The sequence below is a fragment of the Nipponia nippon genome, unplaced genomic scaffold, assembly GCF_047370975.1.
Source record: "Nipponia nippon isolate SJK-2023a ecotype South Korea unplaced genomic scaffold, ASM4737097v1 scaffold_9, whole genome shotgun sequence".
In the NCBI taxonomy this organism is placed as follows: Eukaryota; Metazoa; Chordata; class Aves; order Pelecaniformes; family Threskiornithidae; genus Nipponia; species Nipponia nippon.
In genome coordinates, this window is record NW_028262413.1 from 9,915,837 (window position 1) to 9,932,753 (window position 16,917).

Here is a 16,917-nt window from a genome sequence, read left to right on the forward strand (position 1 = left end):
AACACGGTTCATGGTTTAAAAGGTGGAAAGTTTAAACACGGTTGACAGGCACCAAGTAAAATCCGAGAACTCACGTTGAGGTATCTGGCACCGCTTACAGAAAGGTCTCCGATTAAAGCAGCCAAACGATGCCCTCAATTTTTTAACCGAGGTTACAAGTGCTCTTGAATGTCCACTGATAAGCCACAAACCAAGGTGTGTTTATGTTTTTTTATTAATAAATACTTTAACAGCACCAATGATACTTGAACATAACCCCGCAATACTGTGCACAGCGGCTGCCTGGGGACTGTGAGCAGACACGTCCGTATTTTCATGTACAGTTGATCATTCTGTCCTTTTGTGTTTGCTTGTAAACAAAGTAATCTCTTCCATACTTAACACCTTTCATAAAGTTGATCAAATCAATATCAAATAAGAGGAAAATGCTTGTTTTAATCTACTGCCCTCTTTTGGTTTTAGGGTGACTCAGCAAGTGCATAGGAGTGCTACAATTTAAAAACCAGATCGCTGTGGTTCCTTTTAAAGGGTCTTCTCTTTGCATATACGTGTGCGCACGTGTTGAAAACAACTTTTGGCCACCTTAAAATTTCCATGTGTCTGAAAGTATATTAGCATTAACATTTTGACAACAAAAACTGGAAAAAAGTGTATTCCTATACATCAGAGTTCTGTACATTAATAAGCATTTATACAAATATAATCCACCAAATATTGGCTTCTACGTACAATTCTGAAATATGGTGATTCATTTGTATTACCTAACCTTCAACAATGCTAGTACTAACATGAACATTTCAGGTTGCTTTAGCACCCACGGAGTACGTTTGCTTTACAAGGTGGGTACAGATTTCTCTTGCTGTCTATGCAGTTTACTTATGAATAAATTAAGTGGTAAAGTGAAGCTTGAACAGCATAGTCTGTGGTGTAGTAACATCAGCAACTGCAAGTTCCTGGCCATCCACAAGCCCCAGTTCTGAAACAGAAAGAAAAATTTAAGTACAGCAAACCCAGGTGGTTTGTCTCTTTTTAATTTAAAAAAGTTATGAATGCCATTCCCACAAACCATAAATACGATGAAATAAAGCTGCAAACAGCTCACTAGCTAAACTAATATTCATCTAATTCAACCAGAAAACTAACATACCTTGTCAAGAAATATATAAAACACTACTGAAGTATGTTTCATTTACATCAGTTATCACCTTGCTTTGTAGCAATGTTTTTTCTCTTCATCTGCCCACACTTCACATTTAAGCAATTCAAAGCTCATCCTTGAGCAACCTGAGAAAGGTATACTGCACGTAAAAGGATAACAAAGCATATTCTACTGCATAGTGCAAAATAAAGCCGAACATGCCATACGGAGGGGTGAAACTGATTGACACTCTATTTAGAGGAGTATCTTGAAAATCTACATGTGACAACTGCATGATACCTTTTAGTGTCTTGGAAAGATTTGGCCTTGTTCGTTCTTCAATTGATGCTACTGTCTGGGAAAAAAAAAAAAAAGAAAAAAAAGCCAAAATATTACCTTTCAAATTCAGGAAAGTAAACTTAAATAAATTAAGATTATTAAAGACAATTACAGATGTTCGGATTACCTGTAAATAAAGTGTTTTATTTCCCCCATACATAGTTGCTGTGATTGCAGGAGATTTCATTTGCCTATATATAAAACGTTAAAAAAAAAAAAAGACAGAGTTAAAAATACATTTAGAAACCACCTTTCTGAAACATTAAACTACCAAAATTATCAAGTAAGTCAGAATAGTTGCACACTTACAATGAAGCATTATTTGTCAAGTAATCCAAGATCTCCTGTAACTTAGCTGATGGGGAAATCTCTATGTTTTGGGGAAGTTGGCTGCAGGCTGGACAGTTCTCCTACGACAAAGTAGCACAAGAATGCACGTTATGTTAAATCCGATTTTAAAAATGCTGCTAATAAAGTCTCAAAACTGTTTCTGTGGGTTTTTTTAAAAAGTTTTAGCTCTAGAAATATTAATACTGTTGCAAATACTAATGACAAAACCCAATTCCTCATGAAGTCTGTCAGTTTGACCAGCTCCCAACAGCAGCTAAATATTTATGAACTACAAATTTCATCTGACATAAAATTTAACACTACAAACTTTCAAGCAAATCTTCTCAAAAAGAGAATTAATTTATGAGTCTTCTTAAGATTGCGTATCTTATTTTGTAAACCACGTCTCTTGTATTACAGGGGAAATCTTCAGGATTCACTTTCAAAAAAGTCAAGTACTGTTTTCCTCTGCAGGTAGCATAGCAGAAACAATTGAGATACTAATGTTGCACTAGCAGGCACCACAGAAATAGCTGTCTGAAGAACCTCCCTATACCAGAAGCTACTTTTCCAAATATTAAGAAACTTTGGCTAAACAGGCAACAATGAAATATGCCATTACATATACTATGCAATAAACAAATAGACTGATGGGTAGAAGCAAAGGTTTCATTACCAGCACATCAAATAAAACATGCGTTGATCTGGAGGCAAACAGTCCTGCTACTCTACGTAGACAGACCGCCACTGTCATCACTATTAGACCCAAAACCACAGAAGTTAAAAAAAAAAAAATTCCTACATGCTAAAAACTCTGGAGAAGTAGCAGACTAGTAACATTGTCGTTTCTGCTTTTAAAACTTCAGAAATATTATTATTCAGTGCTAGGGGCCAAGAGATTCAAGACTGGGTTTCAGAAATACACACAAACTGCATAAGTTCAATAAAAATCAAGGAAACAACCCTGCAAGCCTTTAATGGCACTAACCTTCCTTTCCGCTTCAAATGTGTACGTGTATAATCCATCCGCATCATTGAACACCAAGTAGTTGTTAAGAGGAATGTATGCACTATAATGACAAATATGCTAGTGTTAATACATGTTATTATGTTGGAAATCATGTATGTTATTAATAAGAAATGAAATACCTTGTGGCTATTTTAAAAACTTCAGTGGCGCAAACAGCTGGAATGAGAAAAAAAAAAAAAAAAAAAAAAAACAATTTCTTCACTTCCTAGCTCTATCTCAGAACATGCAGACGTAAGTGCACAGAGTTGTACCAAAGAAGTAGTGACAAAAAAAAAAATCAAGTATAACAATTTGTAAAGTGAAAAATAAACATCTGAAGGTAGCTGGTAGTTCTATGCATTAACACCACAGATTCGGCACTAATCTAAGACTATGTTAAGCTTATATACCATGGTTTCCAATTATTTTTCTTCCGCAGTCTCAAATGCTTTTGCTCACTCCTACAGTCATACATGAGCTTATAATTTATACAGTAAGACTGTAAGAATAAATTAGACCCATTTAAAAATTACTATTATCCTCCCTGAGTTCTGAATTCCAAACCGTTGCCTTAAAAAACTCTAAAATCTGTAAAGCAGGAGTGAAATGAGTTCTTTTAGCATACCTGCAATTACTGCATTTGTAGAAGCTACTGCTGGAATAATTCGTTTAACCACCCCTGTAAAAACAAAACATACCATTTTGTCTTTTCCAAGAAACTACACTGAGACACGACTTTTAGCCAGAATAATTACAGAAGGGTGTACCCGAAGATACTTTAAACTTTCCAGGAATTTCTATAACAATAAGATATAATGGCATGCTGCTCAAGTACTTTGGCTTTTTTTTATTTTAGGAATGGATCAAGCATGTTGAGAAAAAGAAGGTATCACACAAAGAGAACTAGTGAACAAATTCTAAAACCCAGTATTCTGTATTTAGCACCGAAAATTAATTTAGAACTCAGTTCTATTCCTGTTTAACTGGAAAAATGCATAAAGGAAAGATACTTGGTTTTGGTATTCCTTCTGCAAGAACAGGCTTGCCACAGTGTACTGGCAACTTCATCCAATCTGAGCCCATCCAGTCTAACAGCAGAGTACATACACCAATATAAAGCAAGATTTCCTATGCATACAAGTTTGTACATTGGGAACAAGGAGGTTCACTCTTTTTTCAGGCTTGCCAAAAAGACAGCAAGTTCCTAAGTAGTCTGAAGTTCCTCTGGCTTCTCATTATTGACTTGTATCCCTTCATACCTGAGAACACATGCATAAAACTTTTATCTTTGCCTTCTTTCTGCTATGTACTTTATAATGAAGCCATCTTCAAATGCTGAAAACTGTGCAGCCGTTTGCACGTACATAATTATATTTCATAACTGGAGTTCACATTTATCTGTACCAAGAAAAGTAATACTAGAGAAGCCAGTATAAACCGCTGCAAAGAAAAAGACTATCTGCAATACACCGGGTGGAATCTGAGGAAGATACACAAGGAAACAGTTCACCCTTTTTTTGATAGAAAGGCACACACTGAGGTTCAAGCGTGGCATTTCAAGCCCAGCATTTCAAATGCATTCTCAGCGCTACAAGTCAATAAATAGACAGAAGTTACCACAAATTCTGGAGATTCTGTATGAGATTCTCCACTTCTTTTCTATTTGGTTAGCGTTTAAAACGCTGATTAAATGAGCAGCAGCATTCCGCGCTTGCATGTGAAGAGAGGCATACACAGCAGTGAAGAACAGATGCTATAGTCTTAACCGCCCAAACTGCCATGAAGTGTTGCTGTTGCTAAAAGAGGCAATCACGTTCTTCTGTTCCTACTCTTTGACCGAGCAAAAGTGGTCACAGTGTAACGTAAACTGTGGAGCTGCTCCAGGTTACAAATAAAATGGCAAAAAGAATGTTCAGTTTTGTCCCAGGTAAGTTCCTCTGATTCATCGTGAATGCCTAAACATCTGATACATCATAAAAATATTTCTGCTGGCACAGGAAACAAGCTGCTTGTTTCTCTTTTAAGATGTTAAGGGAGAAAACAACTCTCTCTTTCTCAGCAGAGCTACCAGCTGAGTCATAACAAATACAAAGAATGCCAATCCAGCCTAATTGCAAATGCCACAAACTTACTGAAATGCCATACCCTTACCTTGGGTGAGTCTGTATGTAACACCTTTAATACTAAATTGTGATGCTCTTTCTAAAGACTTCTGGTAAATCCACTGTATATGTTCAGGGTCATCTCCATCCAGTGCAACACCTTCTACAGTGAAGTTAAGAATTTACAGATAACTTACAGTTATAAGAGTTCTTCAGAAATACAGCATTCTCTTTGTCTAAAAAAAAATCCCTTTGTTTTACTTTGCGTTAAAACAAATACCCCATTAAGCTATTAAAACTTGACACTTTAAATAATCAAAATATCATTTCTACAAACATTGTAAGTTCTAACACATTCTATATGCAAACTACCTTAACCTTACAGATTTATAGAGCTGTTACAGGTTACATTCTGAGTCAGGAAAGACATTGGGCAGCATGAGAGAGGGAAACACATGAGCAAATATGGAACTGGAGAGCGAGTCCGAGAAGAGAAAATCCATCACCAGCTCAGAGGAGGCTTAGATTCAATACGACAATGAGCGATATAAGGTTAAAAGGTAGGATTGTTTTATTAAAAGTAGCTGGGTATACCTAACTCAAAACAAATTAGTTGAATGGAGAAATGTCAGTTTAGCACCAGTGCAATAAACTAATTACCTCCAAAAGGTTGCTCCTTTGGCCACTGCAATATCCTGACATACTCAATACAATGCTCTGGTAGTCTGGGCATAGATGCAATAGTACACATAGGAAAATTGACCTGGTGTGGGCAGGGGAAGAAAGCATGTAATACATTATGTACAGTGCTAGGAAAAGAAACAAGCAAATCAGAAGAATACAAAGAAAAGGAAATATCGCTGGTTGCAATTACCTGTGGTGGATAAAGCTCAAGTGTGCACTCAACACATGCTGTCATACCAGGAATAATCACACGAACATTTCCTTTAAAACCTTCTGTCCCTCCATCTATTAAAGGTATGATGGAACTTGGATCCAATACACCATCTTCATAATGTAAAAATGACATCTAATGAATAAAGGTGGGTGGGGGTTGTTAGCTTTTGCTTGCATTTGGTTTGTTTTTAATAAGTTGCAGGAAGAAAAAAAAAAATCCTAAAAATTTTATTCTTAATGGTACACCACAAGATTGAATGCTTAATATACAGTCTATTTTAAGGGTACATAGTGTATAAAACACTACTTATTTGTCAGTGCACAGGACTTCATCTACCTCACCCTCCACCACCTCCTCCTCCCCCAACCCCCCCTGGTAAATGCTATTATTTCCTTATAGTATACCGGAACAAATGGTTGATTGGTTTGAAGGATTTGGAGGTTTGATTCTTGGTTTGTTGTTCTGTTTTGTTTTGTTTTTTTAAATACTGGTAAATACTCAAGCTCACTATATTATGAACAAATTCGCAATGATAAAACTACCTAGTTCAATGACCAGCTTTCTACTACTTTGTAGCAGCAGGGCTCCAAAAGATGACATTTACAAGCTGCAGCACGGTAAAGTACTGTGTGGCTAATGGAAAAAAAAAAAAAAAAAAAAACAAACACGTTCACAATGGGAGCATCCAGAGAGGCTGTGGAACTTCCCTTCTTATCATTTTCAAAAGCTGACTGCACAAGGCCACAAACAATGTAACCTAACTTTGAAATTCCCCTGCAGGGCACTGCACAAATGCTGGCTAACACTCCTCAAGAAAAAGGCAGGTAAGAAAGCGTGCATTTTATCCTGTTCACAAAAAGAAAAAAGAAAACAGAAATAGATACAGAAAGCTGTGAGTTTCAATATCCCTCATTTCATTTTAATGACACATTCTACACAAATCTGTTCAACTTTAGTTATCTATACTCAAGCAATAACCAGGCTTTAAAAAGACTGAAGACTTTACCAGCATGCCATTTATCCATCTTCTTGCAATTATAGAGTCCAGCCCACAAACAATAATATGAAACTCTAGGGAGAAGAAAACATTATTTAAAGTCTATAGTAATGCATACTTCTTAAGACAAGCAAAGTATTCTGTCCATAACAGTCCAGAGGAACTGACTATAGTTTAACTACCTCCCCTAGATAACCTATATGACAGATGCACTTAAGTTTTGTCTGTTTGTTACTTCTACTTCCAGTATACTGCAGAAGACTAAAATAATTAGCAATCTAACTACCAGGAAAAGCAGCAAGCAGCAACAACTGCAGTGTTCCCCTAAAGCACCAGTGTGTGTTTGGCAGGCAAACAAATACCACTTACGTCGATAGAAGCTTTCATCCATGTCTTGAATCTTTTTAAAATAGCTGAATGTAAGCCCAGTAAAGGAATATATTTATAAAGTAGTTAAGTTTACTGTTTTCTATTTGCTAACCTAAAGCCAAAACATTATCTAATTTATTACTATAATTTTATATGACACTTTTTTAAAAAACTAAGTGATTGAAAGATTCAAAATTCCCATAGCTGAAACTGTAGCATCTGACAAAACACATAAGGGACACAATGTAATAGTCACACACAGGAGAAAGCTCAGCAGGCAAACTATTTAGGACACTCAAAACATGCTCTCAGAAAGTCCTGTATCAGTAAGTGCTGCTCTAAATTTATAAACTAACATCTCCTACAAGTACATATTCAAAACACTCTGGTGAATAAACCTGTAATTCTAACATCTCAGTGAAAATTAGAACATTGCATTTGAATAAAAAGACTCAGTGGAAATATACAAAATAGTTTCTTAAAGCTTAGCTTGCTTTCCCCATGCATATTTCCTGTATACTAATGCCACTGAGAAAGAATTCTCAATCACCAGCTGAATGAATCTGTTCTTTATTGTATGAAAAAGAGAGGATGGCAGCAGAATACTTTAGATAGTCTTACCACCTACAGAGTTTTCTAGGTCTTTTGAAGCCTTCAGGGCTACTACTTCTCTATAAAAGGATACGCTACGACAGCACAGTTGGGAATGCGGCTATTCAGGAATTCTGCTGCAACTTCTGCTTTTGGTCGCCCAACATCCTTCGGTCTGCGAAAGAAACCAAGCAATTTCAAATGCATTATTTTAGTAGATTCAGTCTTTCCAAACTCTATGCATTGCAATACCGAATTAAGTGACTAATTGTTACTGTAGGACAATTTGTTGATATGGATAATATTAAAGGGTCCCTGTAAAGCATCAGATTTGAGAGCCCCAGACTTATCTAAATATGTCCATGTAACTACAGTTATCAGCACCAAAAAAAAAAAAAATCCAACAATTTTTCATTTTGCTTGGAAGAAAAGGGTACCAGAAAAATTGATATCTCAATCTGTGCGCATTACTCTTTCACGTCACCCTTTCCATTAGTCATTAGCTGTATTTGAATGGTAAGGTACATACGTTAATTTTCTTCATGCTGAAACTATGACACCACGGATCTCAAAACAAGAAGGAATCACACACAACATTTAGTTAATTATGAGTACTATTATGATATGAAAGTTCAGTAATCTTTAATGACATTTTGTTCAACCAAAATAATGATCATATTCACATATTTTGTTCAGGTACATTTTAAAAAACTAAAGTCAAATCGTGAAAATACCACTTACCGAAACAGAAACTGTCGGTTAAGATTAGAAACATCTATAGTATCCATGTCAATAACATGGATCTGCCTAAAGCCGGACAGTGCCTGTGAAAAGAGATAGTCAACATCATTTAATAGGAAAGGAAATGCTTACAGTGCTCCAGAATTCCTTCCACATGCCACAAAAGCAACCTTTGGAGGAAGAAACATATTTGCTCTTCATTCCCTCTGCCGACAGGTATATGGTCGTTCTTTGTTAAAAGAACGTTCTTTGTTGGGTTGCTAATGCTGATATTTAGACAGATGGAATTAGTAACATTTCAATGGTCAAAGACAACGTTCTACTGAACACAGCGTTGCTTTAGCCTACCTAATCATAACACAGGGAAGTCAATGGTAGGCTGATCTATAAGGGGAATTTGCAGGATTCCATCACAACTGAAGTAAATCAAAAGCGTCCATTGGGGAAAAAAATGCAGAATTTGAAGAAATGCCATAAGCACTTCCTTGCTTGTCAGGAATAGAAAAACAAAGCTTAATTCCTCTAAAATTTTAAGTTTTTGAACATGCACCATTTTCACAGTTGGCACAAATGAGTCTGGCATATCCACTCTCAAATCACAGTTCAAAATGAGCCAGCATTCCTCACTGCACTCAATGCTAGAACAGAACACTATGCTGGAAAGTCACCTCGCTATCTAAGAACACACCGAACCTCTGACAAAAGTTCTGCCTCATCTCTGTTTGCATGCAGGCCATCACTAGATTTGGCAAATAACTTTAAAGTAAAATTGTCTTAAAACTGTATCGTGGGTCTGATCTGATAAAGTAATAACATCTGTCACACAAAAAAACCTATGTGAATTGTGGGTAAAGGGAAATAAACGCTGTAAAACACTGGTTTTGGAGAAAGGAAGTGTGTTGTGATGTTCTGAAGTGACCCCCAAAAAATTTGAGTCCTGTCCTCTACCTTTTTTCCTTTAAGACTCAATCTTGTTATATATAAAAACTTCCAAACTTTTCATTTTACATTTTCTGAATAGACAGAGCCATCCCATGCATAATAAGTACTGAAAACGGTGTATTGGGAAACTGATTAAATAAATGAACAACAGGAATGAAGTCTTTCAGAATAGAAATTAATTTCTGTAAGAGAAGCAGCACAAATTTCTGTATGTCGTATCGGATACTCTTGGTGCTGAACAATCATTTTGTTTCACTGATAAATGTTCAGCTTTTTTTCAATATTATCAAAGCAGTCTGGAAGCACCTGCTAAAGAGAAGAGCAAGCTTGGGACATCACAAACAAACAGATTGGAGTCTTTATCAAATTTATATTCATTGTCCCAAAGACATGAATACATGTGAACAGACTCTAGGTTTACTTATGAACTTATCTTTCTGAAAATGATAAAAATAAATCATGATAATTTAAAACCTTTTTGAAGAGACGGGTACTGACTGCACACAGCAGACTTATGAAGTCCCTTATCCCACACAAATCCTCCCTCTCAATGAGCTATCAACAGATTGAATTTTTTATGTCCCAATAAACCCATAAAACAGTAGCTCTGGGCAGAGGTTAAATTCACCAGCACTAAATTGCCAAAGAAAGAAAACTGCCTTGGAGCTGTCATAGTCTCTTCAAGTAAAATCCTGCTTAAGCATTGCAGTAACAAACCAGCAACCAGAACAAGAGTATACACAAGTGCTAGAACTATAAAACCCCTAAGTTAATGGGATCTGGAATGCCTGGCTTTAAATGAGGCTATTGATTTATCAAGCATCTCAAGCGTGGAGGTAGTCTGTGGAAATACTGAAATAGCAGTACATAAACTCTACAGTAAAGTACACTAATGCATAAGTGTTGGTATAAATTAAGGAAAAAAGTTATTTCATAGTAAGTTATTATATCAATCTACACATTTTCCATGGAATCCGTAAGGACAGAAATTCTTATTATTAACTAGAAGCATGGAAAAGTACGGTATGAGTCTAAATTACCAAACTCAAACAGGGTGGTAAGAGTGATACGCTATGATAAATATGAGCATCTGTGAGGACAAAAAACACATTAATAGGATAATTAAATTCATACACATTTATTAGGTAAATGTCTGACAGCACACGATCCTGTGACTGCATTTTAAACACTTAAAATTTGCTTTTCAGAACACGTAGTGAGAGAATCCATTAAACTAACACCGTATCAAGAAAACTACAGAATACCTTCTGGTAATCTGTACGCCAGGGAAGTACTGTCATATTGGTTCTCTGTTCTTATACCATTACCTATTCCTCCTTAGCCATTTCCATACAGAATAGCGCATGCTGGTCTGACTCACTAAAGCTGCCATTACATAGGCTGAATTCAGCAACAGAGGTGCAACTCTGAGGGGGTGTTCAGGCTCTGCAGACAACCTCCAATTTACTGATCTTGAGGAACTGGAAAACCTGAGAGCCACCACTCAGGAAGGCCAAACAGATTCCACGGACATGAAGGTCATCATAGACACAGTAAGTCTGGCTCTACTAATTTCACTATGAAAGAATGTAAATAATTCCAGCAATTCTACCCTCACTTTGAATTAATCCAAAGATGCAAAATAAACTGAAATTAAATTCAGCTTTGACCATTAATACTAAACTTTGTACTAGCTACTTATGACAGTTTCAAGTATCACTTTTCATCTGAAAAGACACATTTCAGCCATTGTATTCCAAACAACACTTCCTGGTATCATTATGGGCATGATTTGTTCTTAGTTTACTTCATCTCCCTTGATGTGGTAATTAGGGAAAATTACCAACATTAGACCATATCTAAGGCTGCAGGTGAACTTTTGTCTACACTTTATAAACAGCACCATGTTGTCCCTCATGACAAGCTTTGAGATAGCTAAATAAATAACATGCAACATAGAACCCCACCTTTCAAGCTTATTAACAAAGTGCTTTCTTCAAGTTTATTGTCTGTATTGTCACGTATTTTATACATTTTGATTAGAACTTAGAAATTTAGTAGCTATATACAATCAAAAATGCCAAATTAGCAAAGCAGAAAAGATAATTTCCTCAAGGAAAAAAAGAAGATTCTAAGAAGCAATGGGTGAAAACTTAGTAATTACCAGGTTTTTCAGGAGTTCGCATCCTAATCCTCCTGCTCCAATAACTAGTACTTTACATGTGCTTAACAAAAACTCAAGGGCCTGCGGAAAATATAAAACAAAAAATTAATACACTAAATAGGAAAAATAATAATTTGTCCTTTGCTTCATAATCCTTAAAAATGCGTTATCATAAATTTTCAGTGCCTAATAAGTTTCACACAAAACAACTCAGATCAATAAAACAGTTTATGCTTGCAGGAGTAATTACATACTGGACTTTAATCAGTTGGTGAGTTCATGCAGTTCCTATATCCCAACTCACAGAAAAGCAAGACCTTTGTTGATATCAGTATTCTCTTTATGTTAATTTTGACTATGAAAAAAAGCAAGGTCCACCTTTGTTGTTATTTGCTTTAAGGAGATAATGTTTTCTTCCTCCAAAAATTTTACTGCTACATAATAGAAAATAAATCTAAACAGACAGAAAACATTGCTGACCAAAAATAACTGAATTTTTTAACTATATAACTGCTTTCTACTAGACCTCAGCCTCAAACTAGTAAATAATGGAACAATACATTAAAAAGATAACACTAAAATACATTCTACTGTAAGCTCTGAAACAAAATGTATCAAAAAAGGAAAACAGAGGAAATAATTAAAAGTCTAAATTTTGCTTTTCCCTACTAAACATCTTTCCCAATTCTCTAAGTACTCATATTAACCTTAATTCCTTCTATAAGTACAAGAAATTCCTTACTGTATCTAATTATTTAAAAACAGAGAGACAAATGCCGCTATTTTTCACGTGGAACTCAAAGACAGAGCATAATTCATGTGTTGTTATACATTTTTATATATGATGACAGCAAGCTTGTAGCTGACAGTGTACAATTTAGAAATACAAGCTTATAAAAAGAATACACCGTGTTCTTCTAGCAACATAATGTTCAACTGATTAAAATATAAGCTTTTCATGCAGTTTTAGTATTCATACACTGCCGGAAGTCAACTAATGAAACTGTTTACATTGGTTTGCAACACACGCTACAGATTTTTTATTTAAAGTAAGTGTTTCTCACTTGAGTGCCTGGCTCGAAATCGGGATGTGTGAATGGTCCAGATCGCTCGAGGAACTTCTTTACATGGTTCCAGCGACCTTCCCAGTCTCCAGTGTCCCCACACCCACCATCAACAGCCATTCTGCACAGAACACAGTAAATTCAGCTGCAAAATCATAGAGAAAAAGCCACACCTCTAAAATGTATTTTTACTTTATATATCTTAAAATCATTGACCATTCATACAAATGCATTTGCATATTCTTTATGCATGTAAGTTATGTGCATGAACATTTGCACGAGTGGGTTTTATTTGTGGAACTAGAAAGCGATAATATAAATACGCATAGATGGGAAAAAACCCAGGCATTTCAATAAATCCCACTGATTTAGCTGTTACTAGTAAAAGTTGACCTGAAGTGAAAAAAGGGTCTAGTCTTTTTGCTTTTATTTCCCTCATATTTAAAGAGGACACAGAAAAAGAGGTTGTCCCTTTAGATTTTGAGGGTGACGTTTTTTTCATCAGAGTCAAGTCTGGCATCCTTTTTTTGACAGACTTTTTAAGCTCATAAATCATATCTAAAATTATCAGCACGTAACTGCAACTGTGAGGCACTGAATAAATAACAGTAGCATGCCCCAACATTGTCTCCTCTGAATCGACATAGTAGTTTAATTAAACAAGTGTTAAAAAATACAAATCTGGAATGCTCTTCACCCTCAATTGGTGCTATTTAATTTAGAACACCCCCATTTTTCAGTCATGTCCTGAGCCTGTCAGTGGTAGCAACATGACTTGAAAAAAGGAATGTTTGCAGTTATTTTCTTTTAAATTTTTGAAACTGAATTTTACATCAAGTACTCCAGTACCCTTTTTTCCCCTTCTGGAGGTCACTTTTAATAGTACATAACTATAAATCTAAACTCTTAAGAGAGTTACTGGAATGGTTCAAAATCAGCTCACTGAAGTAATTTTGTAACATAAGATCACTGCCTACACAGAACAAGCCCTTCCCTAACACAGTGCACTTCCCTTTTTAAACAGGAGCTCCACTCAATATATGTGAACGATTACGTTCTACCTTAACACAAAACTAAGCTTCTAATAAGAGAGCTTTGCCAATCCTGAGTATGAAAGATTCTGTCATCATTGATAAGGAGTATTATTTGCTTCCTCCTATGAAGTAATATGAAGAACGCTCGTATCAGTAACTGTTGTTGGGTAATGTTTAGAATTTGTTATTACTTCCTGGTGACTCCTCTCAAAATAAAAGGAAAATGTAGTGAAAACATCTAGACAGCGAATGCCTTTATCTTCACAGAATTCAGAAGATGGACAACACAGTATGTCCATAGTCATTTTAACTTATAAGCAATAATTTTGCAAAAGATTTTCAATAACAGGGAAAAACTTTACTATAGTGCAGGAATAAATACATCATAATTTGGCTATATTTTGATTGCAGACTGAACTCATTCCTGTTTAACTGTTGACTTTAGGTAAGTTAACTTACTGTATTAGCAGTTAAATAAGATCTAAAAAAATTACTTGAATTCATACAGGTCTTCCGATCTCTGACTTGCACTTCTGTACCTCCCCTAGTTTTCACCATAATGTGAAAATACACATATTTCACACAATGTGAAATAGTGTAAATAAATACAACACTCCCACCGCTGAACCCTGGGCTCATCTGTTGTATACCAGTTTTCAGGATGTGCATTAAGCACTGACTTAAGCAAATAAAATGGGTCAATATACATTACAATAATTGCTTCTATGGGTTATATTATAATTTTTAACTTTTCTGGAAACAAATGCAGAAGCTATGCTTGGTGACATTAAGAACAACGGTTTTTATCCTTTTATATGGTCCATATAAACAGCCATTAAGCAGCAGTACTCCTTTTCTGTTTAGATGTGCATTTTCCTTTATAAGCAATAAAATGGAAAGATCTAGTTTCACTTTTGCGATTATACTACAGTTTGGTTTTTAGAGGGTTGGACGTTGTGGAGATCTGAAAAACATCAATAACTCAACCGGAGAGTTTATGTTTAACTTCAGAGACATTTTTTAAGTGGGTTTTTTTTGTGTTGTCACAGCATTACTAGGTATCTGCATTATTAGAGTTTAACAAAATCCTTATTTGTTTCATCGAATTACTCCAATTTTAAATCTTTTTTAAAATATCAGAGCACCACAGTCCTTATGTTGCTTTAGGCCCGGACTTTTCCCTACCACTTTCACACCTCCAGAGCTCCATGCTTTTGAGGGACTTGGCATGCACCCCCCCCATCCAACATGCCCAAGGATTTTTGTGACCCTCACCCCAACACACACATGCACTGCCTGCAAGTCCACCGCTCGGGCAGGCAGGTCTGCTCTGTGATCTTTGGGAAGAGGAACACAAGCAGATGGAAGGGAATAGTTAGGGGATGGAAGCAGATGAGGTTCAAGACTTCTGAGCATTAGTTTTCAAGGCCGTTAAGACAGATGCATAGAATTTAGGGTTTTAATAAGCAGAGGCAACTGTTCTGTAGCCTGAATTTTTAATTTTCAGCCAAAATTTAGTCACCTGCTTCTAGCCTAGTGGCCCTCCCCAGGTCCCTGACCGGCAATGCAGCTTTTCCACCCCTGTCACAAAGCTCTCCAGCACACCAGCCTTTACTCATGCCAAGCTCCAAGCCCGCAACTCCCATCCCCACGCCGGGTGAGCCCCTTGGTCCTCTCCCCAGGAGATGCCTCTTCCCCAGTCCTTGCTGTTCAAGCGCCCTTTCGCCTTCCCCCTCCTCACACTGACCCACCTAACACCTTTCCTCCGGCTCCCTCCTCCCGCCCCGGCCCTGGGCTGCGCCCTCCCCCCGCTCTCGGCCCGCCGGGCCCCGGGCCGCTCACGCACGGTCGCCCCTACCAGCGCCTCTCCAGCGGGCCCCGCAGCCCTCAGCTAACCCGCAGCCTCCTCCCAGCCCACACCTCTCCTGCGGGGCTGCGGCTCGCCCTGACCTACCAGCCGCCCCTCAGCAAGCGCTGCCTGCCCCTGCCCCTGCCCCGGGCCGGGAGCCCGCTCGCCCGCAGCCCCGCACTAACCCATCCGCCAGCAGCTCCTCTAGCCTCCTTCTTTTCTTCTCCCTAAAAGAGAGAGAATAAAAGAAGGGTCAGTATCGCGCTACAGAGACCGGGGAGGAGGGGGAGGGGACCCCGGGGCCCACCCGTCCCCGGGAAGCGGGGGAAGGGGCGGCCGAGCACACACATACAGGGCACTTACGGTTCCTCACCATCCGCCATATTTCCCTCTGCTTCCCACAATGCACCGCGGTGCCTCGGTGGGCGGTGCTTTGCCAGAGCGCCGCCACGGTTGCAGGCCTGTAGAGTTTGGGGGGGGGGGGTGTGTAGATAATCTCCATGGCAACAAGGGGGGCGCGCGCGCACACACACACACACACACACCCCCCACACACCCCCCCCCCCCCACCCCCCACCCACCCCCCCCCCCCCACCCCCCCACACACCGGGCTGTCCTGGGGCCAGACATAGCCCAGCTCGCACCTGGGCAGCCTTCGCTCCCCAAAACGCAGGGGACGGCGTCTGAACACGGGGTGGGAAGCAGACGAGCAGGGCGTAGCGAGGGTTGCGCTTCAGGCCTCAGGTTCCTAAACTTCAGGGTTCTAAAGCCTTTTGCAGATGGAGCTGTGAGGAGCAGCTGCCAGCCTCCAGTGTGGCGATGGTGCTCGGCTGGCTGCTGGCCTCCATTTTGGGTAGGGCTTTGTTGCCCGGCATGGCGGCGCAGCAGGCCCGGGGCTCCAGCTGCAGGGGATGACCTGTGAAAGTACTGAAAGAGCAACCGTCCTCACACAGACTGCTGGGGTTTGGACCACTGTGGCTGCTGGCGCCGGCCTTCCCCTCTGGAGCTGGGGGTTTGGGGCGCAATCACCCCATTAGCAGGGTCTCCCTGCGATGGCTCCCCCTTGGCTGGGACAGCCACTTCATGGCCCCCTCCACGCTTCGACCCTGACTCCCTGTTTCACAGAGGATGCAAATTGGATTTACAATGTGAATCAGCCATCGACAGCCGGCTGAATAGGAGCCAGCGGTGTGCCCAGGTGGCCAGGAAGGCCAATGGCATCCTGGCCTGCATCAGGAATAGTGTGGCCAGCAGGACCAGGGAGGTGATCGTCCCCCTGTACTGGTGAGGCCCCTCGAGTGCTGTGTTCAGTTTTGGGCCCCTCACTACAAGAAGGACATGGAGGTGCTG

General features: G+C 38.8%; 1 protein-coding gene across 9 annotated transcripts; it reads right to left on the minus strand.

The window, feature by feature from the left end:
* Positions 1-196: 196 nt before the first annotated feature.
* On the minus strand, positions 197-16,025 carry UBA3 (ubiquitin like modifier activating enzyme 3). Of its 9 annotated transcripts, none has more exons than XM_087744122.1 (18): positions 15,931-16,025; positions 15,753-15,794; positions 12,685-12,805; positions 11,621-11,701; positions 8,515-8,597; positions 7,868-7,948; positions 7,183-7,226; positions 6,823-6,887; positions 5,793-5,948; positions 5,579-5,681; positions 4,968-5,081; positions 3,442-3,495; positions 2,957-2,993; positions 2,796-2,877; positions 1,787-1,887; positions 1,605-1,668; positions 1,439-1,493; positions 197-976 (listed from the first exon to the last, which is right to left on the minus strand). In XM_087744122.1, the coding sequence occupies exons 1-18, from the start codon at positions 15,948-15,950 to the stop codon at positions 888-890; spliced, it is 1,392 nt and encodes a 463-aa protein (XP_087600248.1). In that variant the 5' UTR covers positions 15,951-16,025; the 3' UTR covers positions 197-887. The 9 variants fall into 9 exon arrangements, with proteins under 9 accessions (XP_087600248.1, XP_087600242.1, XP_087600241.1 ...); XM_087744116.1 differs by having other exon boundaries at positions 15,920-15,960; XM_087744115.1 differs by lacking the exon at positions 15,931-16,025 and adding an exon at positions 14,994-15,055.
* Between the last annotated feature and the right edge of the window lie 892 nt (positions 16,026-16,917).

Excerpts from the sequence above, each read along its gene's own strand:
- UBA3 (XM_087744122.1), bottom strand. The coding sequence starts at position 15,950 with ATGGCGGATGGTGAGGAACC. Across the intron at positions 12,806-15,752 it reads GAGGAGCTGCTGGCGGATGG|AATGGCTGTTGATGGTGGGT; the intron begins GTTAGTGCGGGG and ends TGTTCTGTGCAG. Across the intron at positions 1,669-1,786 it reads TTGACAAATAATGCTTCATT|GCAAATGAAATCTCCTGCAA; the intron begins GTAAGTGTGCAA and ends TTTTATATATAG.